A 13,436-nucleotide genomic window follows, 5' to 3' on the forward strand; every position below is an offset into this window, starting at 1 on the left:
ACAAAAACATTCATCTATCTGTAAGAACACAGAGGGACTCATGGAGCCAATATGGGGTCCAAGAATTTCTAGTACTTGATGACTTACATTCAGCATTTCATAACTTAAACGACTCCTTTCATCACGACCTTGTTTAGGGTTCCAGCAACTCCAAACCTTCAGCCAGCTCAAGTTAGTACTCATCTCCACATGTACAGTCTCCAACCTAATTCCACATGATTATTCACAATGGAGGTAAACTCAAGCTGACCCTTGAACAACACAGGTATGGACTGTGCAGGTCTACCTTGACAGACTTCTTTTCAATAGCAAATACCATAGTACTACACAATCTGCAGATTTGCGATGTGGAATCACAGACTCAGAGGAACACAGTAAACAGAGGGCTGGTTATATGCAGATTTTCAACTGCAGAGATGGTCAGTGCCCCTAACCCCTGTATTGTTCAAAGGTCAACTGGACACAACTTAGCGACTAAACAACAACAAAAGGTTATCTTAAAATGAGCCAAGCCACCCTCTTCTTATTCCAGATATTTACCAAACCTTTTAGAAGATCCAATGCCTATACAATACCTGTGACCTTTGAACTTCGGGCCCTCTCTGGCCCCAAGGGAGATGCCTGCTTTTTCCCTGGTCTCCTAAACCCAACAACTACCGCCAGCACAGAGGTCCCTAGAAACTCTTCCACTCTGAAGAACTCTCCTGGGTATCACAGACAGCTGACCCTTGAACAACCGGGGATAAGGGATGCTGATACATGCACAGCTGAAAACCCTAGTATAACTTAGAGTCAACCTTCTGCATCAGCAATTCTTCTGTATCCTCATCCCTGGATTCAACCAGTATTTACTATTGAAAAAGATCCTCAGATAAGTGGATCTGTGCAGTTACAACCCGCACTGTTCAAAGGTCAGCTGTACAGGTCTATAATGTTATCCTTGATCTACTATGTTAGGAATGGGAAAAAAAATGAATCAGATCCTCAATAACTCAGATACTTTCCTTGGTCACGAAAACAAGTCTCACTCTTGGGTCTTAAGAAGTCTGCCTACTTTAATGTCTTGATTCTTCTCATAATCCCCTTATTAGAATTATTGGGTTGGCCAAAAAAGTTCATTTGGATTTTCCCAGAAGATTGTAGAGAAAAACCCGAATGAACTTTTTTGGCCAACTCATTATCTTTAAAAAATTTTATTTGTATCCTACCATTCTAAGGCCCTCACCAGTTTCAGAAGAAACCTACCCTTGAATCCTCAACTCAAAATGTTAAACAAAATGTTCAAAATTATGTCAATTAACAATATCAAAATGCCTAGTAGTTTCTAAAACAGCTAAGGGCTTATTTCTCCTTAATCACCATCACTCAGGTTCCCTTAGCAAAATGCAGGTCTTCATCAGGTGCTCCATGTTACCTTAAAGTTCCCCTCAACCATAACCTTTAAAGTGCATCCACTCTTACTGCTCTTCTTAGAACAACGCTTTTTTAATCATAGTCCCTTTCTGCTTTCCCCGAGGACCCTTTGTATCTCCCGTGATATTTTCAGAAGAGAAAGATCACTATTTTGAAGAAAATCAGAATTTTTCACAGCTCAGCTCTTCAGGGCAGTTCCGGCTCTCTGCAGCGACTCCTGCAAAAGCACAGACCTGCCACCATGTCTGTTCCAACAGGGCAGGCCTCAGAGGCAGGAAAGGAAACAGCTTTGGGGAGAGAAGGCCTTGGAAAGACAGCAACAATTTAAAAACTTAACTTATGCTTGATCATACAGACTTAGGAGTGTGGTACCAACGAGTAGGAATAAATTTCTGGCACCAAAAAGTAGGAATAAATTTGTACCGATACTCTCTTTCAGATGTGATATTCTGTTTTCTCACCCGTATTCTGCCTCATCCGTTGAGGAATCCGAGGCAGCGTAGCACTCACTAGAGTAAAACAACCCTATCTAGTTTCTGAAGTAATTGTCTAATAAAAGACCTTTAAAAAAAAAAATCAAAGAACATGAATCTCTTTCACATAAAAATCCAAGAGTGGTTTCCTTTTTTAAAACAAGTTCGAAATAACAGCAAGAGTGAGAGAGAGTGTACAGTGAACTGGGAAGCAAATAAGCAGGCATGTTTTCACTAGTATCGTTTTGGGTTTCCATTTGGAGGAGCAGTGAGATAATAGCTGCTTTAACTAATGAAGGGTTACACAGATATGATTTAGTTTCAAAATGCTTTGGATAAGCTAAACTAGGGTTGTTTTGCTTCTCTTAAGGTCTACCCACCTAACCTTGAGTGAGACGATCAAAGAAATAATAAAGCAGCAGGTTTAAAGTTAAAATAGGCCACTTTCAAGCTAATTTTAATTGAGAAATAAATGAATGCCTTGAAGATAAGGAAAAATATTTTAGATTATTAGAAATTTAAAGCTATTTAAACAAGCCTATGATCAAAAAAGTCCCTTATGGGAATTCCCTGGGGGGGTCCAGTGGTTAGGACTCCATGCTTTCACTGCTAAGCGTGCCGGTTCAATCCCTGGTCAAGGCCAAAAAAACACAAAGTCCCTATGACAATGTCAGATGAGTATAAGCACTATGTAGTTTTAACTACTCCAAAAAATAAAAATTATTTCCATAAAGGAACAATATCCCAAGCTCTTCTCTAGTTATTGTATCAATTAAAATTTAATATAAATACAATATATATTATAAATGTTATATAGTACAGTTTTATAACAATAACTAGAATTAAATTTAATAATTATATACAATATAAGTATTGATATGGAGGACAAAAAATTATCCTTTGTTAGCCAGCCATCTGATGGTCTCTACTTCCTCTATTTTGCCTGACAAATATTAAAGTGATCTACAAAAATTACAAGCATGGCCACAATTATTCCCAAGGACAGAAGGCCTTCTGATTCAGTTCAAGACAACATGCTACAGTTCAGTCTGAAACTCCATGCTTCTAAGTAGGTCATCCATGGGAAGCATAATTCATCACTATAGAGTAAATTATCTAGATTTATCCAGGCTAAAAATTTCTTTGTCTTTTCATCAAAGCTTTTGAACATCCCGTTCTAAATGACAGCAAATTCTTAATATTCATGAAGCGGAAATAACATTCTCTGGTTCCAATTACCATCCTACCAGCCATTTTGGGAAATTCTTCTTGATAACAAACACCCCATGCTTCAAGTAGCAAAGGGATCTACTCATTTTTATCTGCTTCTTTATTAAGAAGCCTTGTTGGCTCTTCCTAAATTATTGTAATTAGAATAAAAAGGGAGGAGGAGAGTGACGGATGAAGTTGTAATTTAAACTGCAAAACTTTAGCATTTGGGGAAATAGCTGAGCACTGTTCCAAAAGAAAATTTCATTGACCATATATGCAGACAATGTCAGCTGCAGAAGGACAAATGCCGTGGTCTATCCCTCTCCTTCAAACTCCACCAACACTAGTGCCCAACTGGCGCCAGAAGAGCAGAAAAGACAGCAGAAAACAAGTCTCAGTACATGCATAAGGAGGATATAGAAGAGACTCTATATAAACAAAACAGACTATGTATTAGGTTGGTGCAAAAGTAATTGCGGTTTTGCACTGTAGAATTCTGCCATTTGATACTGGAATATATTCTTAAACGTGGTTATGTTATACACCATTTTAATGCACATTTCTCGCTTTATGAGTTTTTGCTAATGACCAATTACTTGCTGTTTATTTTATATTTATTTTAGACTAGGGAAATGATGTTAGACAAAAAGCGATTTTCTTATTCAAGTTCAAAATGGGTTGTAAAACAGTGGAGACAACTCACAACATCAACACATTTGGCCCAGAAGCTGCTAACGAACATACAGCGCAGTGGTGGTTCAAGAAAATTTGCAACAGAAATGAGAGCCTTGAAGATGAGCGCAGTGGCCAGCCATCAGAAGTTGACAACCAATTGAGGATATCACGAAGCTGATCCTTTTATGACTACATGAGAAGCTGCTGAAGAACTCAACATGGACCGATCTATGGTCATTCCGCATTTGAGGCAAATTGGAAAGGCGAAAAAACTCAGTAAGTGGGTATCCCATGAGCTGACCACAAATCAAAAAAATTGTCATTTTGAAGTGTTGTCTTCTCTTATTCTACACAACAACAAACCATTTCTTAATCAGATTGTGACATGCAACAAAAAGTGGATTGTATATAACAACCTGCAATGACCAGCTCAGTGGCTGGACCAAGAAGCAGCTCCAAAGCACTCCACAAAGCCAAAGTTGCATCAGAAAAAGGTCATGGTCACTGTTTGGTGGTCAGCTGCCCATCTGATCCACGATAGCTTTCTGGATCCCCGCAAAACCATTACAATGGAGAAGGACGCTCAGCAAACCAATGAGACGCACCGAAAACTGCAGCACCTGCAGCTAGCACCGGTCAACTGAAAGGGCCCAATTCTTCCTGACAACACCTGACTGCACGTCGCACAACCAATACTGTATTTAAAAGTTGAACGAACTGGGCTACGAAGCTTTGCCTTATCCACCATATTCACCTGACCTCTCGCCAAACTACTACCTCTTTTTCAAGCATCTTGACAACTTTTTTTGCAGGGAAAACACTTTCACAACCAGCAGGAGGCAGAAAATGCTTTCCAAGAGTTTGCTGAATCCCAAAGCATGGATTTTTATGCTTCAGGAATAAATCAACTTATTTCTCATTGGCAAAAATGTGTTGATTGTAATGGTTCCTATTTTGATTAATAAAGATGTGGTTGAGCCTAGCTATAATGATTTAAAATTCACTGTCCGAAACCCCAATTACATTTGCACCAACCTAGCAGACTGGACTTTCTGTGGCCAATCACCCAGATGATAGTAGGCACCATACTGCATTGAGTATCTATCACCCAGACACAGTATAATTAAAACTGGAGCAGTTTAATCTGTAAATGTCATTCTAACAATGAACAGAATGGAGAGCAATGTGGTTTTAAAAAGGATCGCTGAAAGTCTTTCTCTAAAATAAATACTAGCTTATTCCTGAAGTCTCTTTGACTCTTATACCTAAAGAATCTTTCTCTAACTACTTCAAACCTCTAAATGGCCTCTGCTGGTTCAAGGAGAAGCTGACCTCTTTTGGCAAGGACTACAATTCCTGGCAGCCAAGACATGAACTAGACATGGCATTGCCAGAATACAGGAATCTCCCCCAACAAAATAAGGCTAAGAACATGGAACAAGAGACTGGATGAATGCGCCCCTTCAAATCCTAACAATAACCACAGCAGATTTGATTTTAAGAAAGGAGAATGATCACATTTTTATGACTAAGAGGAGTGGTTTAGGAAACAGAGTCTAAATAAACTAGCTTGAACTCTATCATTCTTTCAACAACTATTTGAGTGCCTACTTTGTGCCAGGCCTATTATTTGAGTGCCTACTTTGTGCCAGGCCTATTCTAGGCCCCGGGGAAATGGCAATAAACAAGACAAATCCACGGTCTTTATGAAGCTTACTTTCCAGCCCAGGCAACAACAGCAACAACAAAAAGTGAACACGTATGCAAGGGAGGAGGGATAACGCCTGGGTCAGAGCCTTCCTGCAGAGAAAGCAAACTACAGGAGAGAGTAGTACAAGAGCAAAGCAAGGGCCAGCTTGTGAAAGACTTCGTTAGGCCTGCTTTAAAAAGTGTAATGGCTTTTATTCTAAGTGAAAGTAGAAATCATCAGAGAATTTTTAACCTGGGTAACAGGATCTGAGATATTTTTTAAAGATGACTCTTGTCTGCTACATGGAGAACGGACGAAATTAGAAGCAGGGACACCAGTTAAGGAGATGTTACAAAAGCCTAGGCCAGAGCCAACCAAAGCTTGAGCTAGTTTGGCAGAGGTTTTGATGATAAACTAAGCAGTTAGACAAAAAAGAGCTACCAGATTTATTTAAAAAGTGGACAACAGTTCCCCTTTCTTAATTAATTTGACCAGAAGACCAATATATCTCAGTTTAATTTAAAACAAGGCCACTAAAACTAAGACTACCCTGTGTACTTTTAATGTAGATACATGTTTTGGATAAAAGGTTAATAAGGCTCATTCCTCATACTATAACAAGGACATTTGTCAAGCATACTAATGCAAATCTAGCTAAATGCAAATTCTGGCCAATGAAATTGATTATGAAAAGTTATAACCTGAAAAACTAAGCTTTGTGTGGTTGCTTAGTTTTAAAGGCTGTTTAAAGAATGGTATTTGACTTTTAATTTGGCCTGAATAGTATTCAATATGCTCAATAATTAAGGTAAAGAAGATACTTAAAAATACTTTGGCTTTCTTTGCAAATAAACACTTTAATATTTATAGACAGCCTAGGTTTTCTGATCTAAGCAGTCAATAGGCATTAAGCAACTAGTTAGTGTTAAAACCTTGTTGGCTCAGAATCCAAATTCTGGATGGGCCAAGAAAAGATCCATTTCACCTCTAGAGTACAGTACAGGTTAAGCCAACAGACTGCTGAAACCACTCACAAGTATTTGGGAGCCTCAGTGAATGACATTGCTGCTGTGTGGTGCCGGAACTGACACTGACAGCAATAAAACCTACTCAAGTGATAGAGAAACAGTAACAAGAGAGACAATGTTCCTTTTTCTTTTCTTTTCCTATTTCCCTTAGTTAACCATCTTAAGTACAATACTTTGGGCACCTGATGCGAAGAACTGACTCATTGGAAAAGACCCTGATGCTGGGAAAGACTGAAGGCAGGAGGACAAGGGGACAACAGAGGATGAGATGGCTGGACGGAATCACTCACTCAATGGACATGAGTTTGAGCAAGCTCAGGGAGTTGGTGATGGACAGGGAAGCCTGGCGTGCTGCAGTCCATGGGGTCGCAGAGTCAGACACAACTGAGCGACTGAACTGAACCATCTTAAAAATACAACAGAATTATTATTTCTGATAAATCTGTGTATCGGACCAGTATTAAAACAGTCCTGGGACTTCCCTGGTGGTCCAGTGGCTAAGACACCATGCTTCCAATGCAGGGAGCATGAGTTTGATCCCTGATCAGAGAACTAAGATCCCACATGCTGCACAGTGGGCCCAAAAAATAAAAGTCTTGGTCACACTGTTTATCTAGCATTTACATTTAGGCTAAGCAGCTATCAAGCTATATTAAATCTCCAAAAGTAATGTTTCACTCATTTCCCCCAGGATACAAGCCTTTAATGTAATTAACTGAACTTACATATTTCAAATAAGTATAACTCTTTCTAGTATTCTTAAACGTGGGGAAAAAATCATGTATATATGATATCTGGCCTAAAGCTTTTGGTACTATTTTCTTTAAGAAAAATATCTTCCTCAGAAATGAAGGCTTTATTCTTACCTGGTGGGAAATCCCAGGGATAGAGGAGCCTGGCGGGCTACAGTCCACGGGGTTGCAAGTCAGACACAACTTAGCAACTAAACCACCCCCATAAATAACACTGTTAACATCTTAACTTAAATGTCCTAAGGCTGACCATGTATCTTACATATGTATAGCATTTCCATTTAGATACTTTACAGACTAAGGATTACATGTAATTGCTAAATTCAATACTAAAACCAAGAGAGAATTTCTGCTTAAAAAAAAAAATTGTCTTTCAAGCAGCAGTTTTTTTCAGCCCATCATCTACTCACTACTTTCCCTATCTTGCTCCAAATGCATCAACATGAATCATCTTCCTGAACTTTTTCAAGGAAGTCCATGCACAACACAGATTGAGATACATATGTGGTTTAAATTAAAACTAAAATTCACAGCTGCAAACCAAAAAGTAAACTGTGTCTGGCTAAGCTTACTTCTAAATTTTGATTCTAAAGGAAAATTTCTATTGATTCAACAGCAGGTGAACAAGGATTTCAATGAACAGCAAAGAACACTACAGAAGAGAGTAAAAGTATGTTAATGTTAGTTTTCTTCCTTGGAGAGCATCACAGTGACCTGGAGGAGCTACTCTAGAATGGAAGGGGAGTTCAGAAAAGAAAGTTTCAAAGCAAGCAATGGTAGGGCCTTAACTTGTTTTTCCACTGTTGTGTCTGACTCTTTGTGACCCCATGGACTATAGCCTACTAGGCTCCTCTGTCCATGGGATTTCCCAGGCTAGAATACTGGAGTGGGTTGCCATTTCCTTCTCCAAGGGATCTTCCTGACCTAGGGATTGAACCTGTGTCTCCGCTTGGCAGGTGGATTCTTCACCACTGAGACACCTGGGAAAACCAGAGCATTACCAAATGTACTTTCAAAACAAACAATCCAGTCCTCCCCAGCCCGCTTTCTTATTTTAGTCCTACCAATTGAGTCATGTACCGTGCACAACAGATACCAAGCAGTCCCTGCTGTTCTGTCCCCAAGTCAGTGAACAGACATGCTTCCTTTACTACATCTTCAAAAGTGAAATCTATGAATCTCAAGGTTGGGGGCGGGGGTCACGTATGTTGGTCTATTTGGGTCTCATGTGTGCCCGTTATTTTAAAATTAACTACCAAGTTTGATTCTATTGTATTCTATTACAATAATGTTTTAAAAGATGAGGGCAACTAGACTTCAGTGTTACAATAATTCTCTCAACAGACGGACCCTCCTCAGATAACCATTCATTGAACACTTGCATAACTTGAACTTCAGAGTACGTTTTTGAGGAAAATACCCAGTGATTGCAATGCAAAGAGCAAAGATCGTTTTAAAAAATGCTCCGCGTCTTACAATGTCTAGAGGGAGGGAGACCGCGAGCGCAAAAACAGGCAGAGACACCTGACCTTGCCCGCAAGTCGCCCAGTCCTGCAGCCCTCCCCTGGCTTCCCCGGGAGAGCCGCTTCACGCCATTCCAATTGGCCGCCCGTCTGCCTGCCTGTTCCAGCACCTGCCTGGCGGGGACAGAGGAATCTCCGCGGAAGACGAGAGGGCTTGAGAGGAGGCGGCCTCGGAAACGGGGAGGCCCGGGAGGAAAGGATTCCAAGTGGGAAAGGAGGCGAAGACCTTCGGACGAATGAGGCCGGGCGGTCAGGGGCTAATGGAGACGCGGCTGGGGGGGTGGAACACGACGGTGGGACCGGGGAGGGAGGTCTCAAGAGGGCCCCGGGGAGGAGAGAGGTCGAGGGCCGCAGCCGAAAGAGAAGAGCCGAGGAGCTGAGAGGCCCGGGGGCGCGGAGGAGAGGGCAGCGGGGCGGCAGGGGCTGCGGCGGCCGCGGCCAGCCCCCCGGCGCGCGGGGACTCACGTTCTCCCACCAGCAAGATCCGCACGTCTTTCTTCATGTCTGCGGCTCGTAGGGGCCGGCCTCGGCCCGCAGGCATGGAGCGGACTCCTCTCGCCGGGAGCGCCCAGCCCGCCGCGCCGCTCTCCCCGCCCCGCCGGCGCCGCCTGCCAGCCTCCCCACGCCGCCCCTCCCGAGCCTCGGCCGCCCGAGCCCGCCGCGCCGCCTCCTCAGCAGCTTCCCCGCTCGAGAGCCGGGAAGGCGCCGGCTCCGCCTCCTCCGGCTCTGCCGCGGCGGCAGGGAGGACGGGGCGCCGCGAGGGACAAGCGGTTTCGGAACGCGAACGCTCTCCGTCCCGCAGCTGCGCCCCAGCTGTGCCGTGAGCCGCAGCGCTTCGCCCGGGAGTCTCACCCACTCTCCTCGGGGAACACCGGTCAGGATAAGCTTTGGACCCGGAATCTGAGTGGCAGAGTCGCTAGTCTTGACCCCATTTCTTTTACAGAACAGGGGCAGGAGAAGTTCCTCGCTCAAGGTCAGATAGCTAGAATTTGGCAGTGTGACTCGGGGCGGGAATATTCTCACTAGAATGACTATAAGCTTCAGGTGAGCAGCGACCTACCTGGTTTTCAGCAGTATTCCCCCACCTTACTGGCCAAAGCCCTCGGAAAGTGCTTGACTCCCAAGATCGAGCCCTTTCCACTACCCAAAGTCCCCCATCCTAGCTGCTTTTTACCTGTGATGTTTATAAAATATGATTCTAAATAATGAGGTTAGTTTCTACGCTTTCAGTGTAAAAAGCTTCATTTCTTTGTAACCAAACTAAATGTTTTTCCTCTCTGTGTATGGTTTACTTTAGGCAGGGTCTTCTGACACTTCTCTTTACATAGGTTTGCCCAGCACCGTACTGGGCATATAGGTGGCACTGAATAAACTTTTATTGATTTGTCTAACATTGCCTTAATTTCTTCTGACTTTCTCCATCCGGAGGAATTTGTTGCTATATGTCTAATGCTTGAACAGAACTTGGAATACAGTGGGAGATGATAGCTAGAGAGGTATCTAGAATAAATGAAGAAACACTAAGCATAATATTCTTTTTTTACTATGTTAAATATTACAAAATGATTTTTTGGGTTTTTTTGGCCATGGTATGCTGGTATACAGGATCATAATTCCCGGATCAGTGATCAAACCCATGCCCCTTACAGTGGAAGAGTGGAATCTTAACCACTGGATGGCCAGGGAAGTCCCTGAAAATGAATTTTTTAAAGGAAATGACGTGTACATTATACCAACTCTCTTTTCTCCTAAGAGAAGCCTTGTGGTCTGGTGCAGCCGTTAAGACCATGCTGGCAAACTGCATGGGTTTATATCCAGAGCCCATCACCTGATAGTTATGTGATCTTGAGTAAGCTCTTTTACTTCTCCAAGACTGCCCCTTCTTCTGTAACATGTCAATAATGATAATAGTACCTACCACCTTGGGTGGTTGTGAAGAATAAAGATAATATATGTCAAGCATTTGCCAGACTCACAGTACTTGCTCTGTAATCTCGAGGTCATTACTGTCATAAAACTCACTGAAAAGTTGAAATCCGTAGGTTTTGAGGCAAATTCATTGTTATGTTTACAATAGTATTTCACTGTCTTATTTATATGATATCCCTAAGGAGCATAGGGGTGGGAGCCCTTCCAAAAATCACTCTGTGATATAAGGAGGAAGACAGGAAAGACACTCTCTCTGCTCACTGGGAGGTAATGAGTCATATTCCAGGATGGAGGCAAATAAGATGAACTTCACAAGGCCTGATGGCCTGCTCTTTCAGAGGAAAGTATTCCTCAGAATTTTTAGTACAGTAAGTCCTCTACATGTGAACCTTCAAGTTGAGAACTTTCAAAGATGGGAACAAGTGTTCACACTGAAGAGAGTCCCAGCGCAGTAAATGGCAGGGGGATTTTTCTTTGTTTAAGGAGGCGCTGTTAGTTTTCAACTCACTGGACCCAAATGTGGAACAGCACACAAATGTTACAACACCCGTTCAGAATGCAATCCAGTGCTACCGTGTCATCTAGGATGAAAAAAAAAAGACCTACTACCCAGATATCACTGGATCGTTTATTTCAAGAGGGTACATGGAATTGCATCCAGCAAGGCACCAGAACCTGTGCCATCAAGGTCAGGCGTGAGTGAAATTGCAGCTTGCCCTCCATCTCCTATTGCTGATGGCCCTTCTGCTCTACCATCTCCACCTCCTCACTTTCCTCCACTCATTAACTCATCTTGCCTATTTACTGGAAAGGACTGCTGCTGCTGCTTCAGTCGTGTCCGACTCCGTGTGACCCCATAGACGGCAGCCCACCAGGCTCCCCCGTCCCTGGGATTCTCCAGGCAAGAACACTGGAGTGGGTTGCCATTTCCTTCTCCAATGCATGAAAGTGAAAAGTGAAAAGGAAGTTGCTCAGTCGTGTCCGACCCTCAGCGACCCCATGGACTCCAGCCTTCCCGGCTCCTCCATCCATGGGATTTTCCAGGCAAGAGTACTGGAGTGAAGTGCCATTGCCTTCTCCGGCAAGGACTAATGGTTTGTTATAAAAGAATAGCAACAGTCCCTAATTAGTGGGAGTGGGGAGCCTGACAAGCCAGAGTGTGCCTCTCAAGCAATGTAAGTTTCCTTTTTACCATCCCTTCCCATCTCCCAATCAGCTATACTTCTGAAGCTTTGGCCTCCTGCCTTGCCTTGAGCTTTATGCCCTTCTCCTATGCTAACAGACATTCATCAGGGGCCACTCTGAAGTTCTCTTGCAAACAGCATAGCTCAGTGATTAAAATCAGGGACTCTGGAATCTGCCTGCCTAAGTCTGAACCTCGGCTTTACCGATTCCTAGCTGTGCATCGTCAGGCAAATTGCTTAAGCTTCTCTAAGCCTCATCTGCCAGATGGAAATAACACTTCATGAGATTGTTACAAAGATTAAATGAGTGAATATAATAGGAAAATGCTTCAAAGAATGTCTGAAACATGGTCTATAATATACACAAATGCTGAATAAATAAAATAACTCGTCAGAAAAGTGCTTCTGTACAACTTTCTGAGCCTGAGGACTGAGCCACACCATGACCCACACTGCAGCAAAATAGAAGTCAGAAAATGGAGTTGTTGGCAGTGGAATTTACAGTTGGGATATTGTAGATTGATGACTGGATATTAAGTAGATTGGATAAAGCCAAGAGAACAGATTGGTATCTAGAAGGCACTGGTGGAATTTTCCTCTGGAATGCTGGGAAGCAGTTCTGCCTTCACAAGACAAACTCCATGGCTCCTCAACTGTGAAGGGGACACTGGAAAGTCTGAACAAAGTACTTTCCCAAGAGATAAGAGGCTCCATCTTTCATACCTATCAAAGAAGGAACTTGCAACATAGCCTTTCTCTGAGATTCAGGACAGTGGAACGCCCAGGGCTACTGGGCAGGCCTGCTGGGTAGAAGATAGTGTGTGTTAAATGACTGACACTGCGTGGAACAGGAGGCTGGTCTCTGAGGGTGAGTTAGACACAGTCCTGGGCAGGAAGCCAAATAAGATGGGTTGGCATTGGTCCCACTCTTCAGATCCATCTATCTTTGAGCTCTCAAATTAAACCCAAAGTGGCATCCGTCTCCACTCGTGTCTCCTGTTTCTTCCAGGAAGACTTCCTCTTTTCCTGCCAAGTTGCTCTGGCAGAGCAGAAAAGTCTAATAACTCGATAACAGAGTAAATCTGTTATCTTAGCTTTGAATGCACTTGTTCTTGACTCATTGGTCAAACATCTATGTCCTCTGCATAGTCACATGGATTGGTCTCCAGAGGATGTGGATTCTATTTGTTTAATTTGGCCAAAAGAGACATCATTCAGCACCATGACTTTAAAAAGATATTTGATTATAATTAACCATACTAAGAGGATATTTTTCCAGACAAGAGCCTCATCTTGTGATGAGGTTGCATCCAGTTTTCTTTTGAATTTTCTCAAGCTTTCAGATAATATTGTAAAAACACTCTTGATTAAGAGATAATTGATATCGAGAAGACTCTCAGACCTTCTTGCCCCCCAGGTGGCCTGAATTCCCTCATGTCAAGGTTAAGAGCATGAGCTCTGGAGTCTACATTTCATCTCCAGTACTTGGCTACCTGTACAATATTAGACAAGCTACATAACCTCTCTGAAAAACCCCATCAGCAAAATTAGTTCATA

At 42.7% G+C, this 13,436-nt stretch overlaps 1 protein-coding gene across 11 annotated transcripts in view; it reads right to left on the reverse strand.

The window, feature by feature from the left end:
• RHOT1 (ras homolog family member T1) overlaps positions 1-9,393 on the reverse strand; it is a 68,351-nt gene extending 58,958 nt beyond the window's left edge. For 5 of the 11 annotated variants that reach the window (XR_002182999.2, XM_019981394.2, XM_019981391.2 and 2 more), the window contains exon 1: positions 9,232-9,389. Coding sequence is in view for 10 of the 11 variants with exons in the window: in XM_019981394.2 (XP_019836953.1) it covers positions 9,232-9,307 (76 nt within the window). In the remaining variant the exon portion in view is untranslated. Of the gene's footprint in view, positions 1-9,231 lie in introns of all 11 variants that reach the window. The other 6 variants (XM_019981397.2, XM_070772705.1, XM_070772704.1 and 3 more) reach the window with 4 other exon arrangements.
• Positions 9,394-13,436: the final 4,043 nt, after the last annotated feature.

The sequence above is a fragment of the Bos indicus genome, chromosome 19 (genome assembly GCF_029378745.1).
Source record: "Bos indicus isolate NIAB-ARS_2022 breed Sahiwal x Tharparkar chromosome 19, NIAB-ARS_B.indTharparkar_mat_pri_1.0, whole genome shotgun sequence".
Classification (NCBI taxonomy): domain Eukaryota; kingdom Metazoa; phylum Chordata; class Mammalia; order Artiodactyla; family Bovidae; genus Bos; species Bos indicus.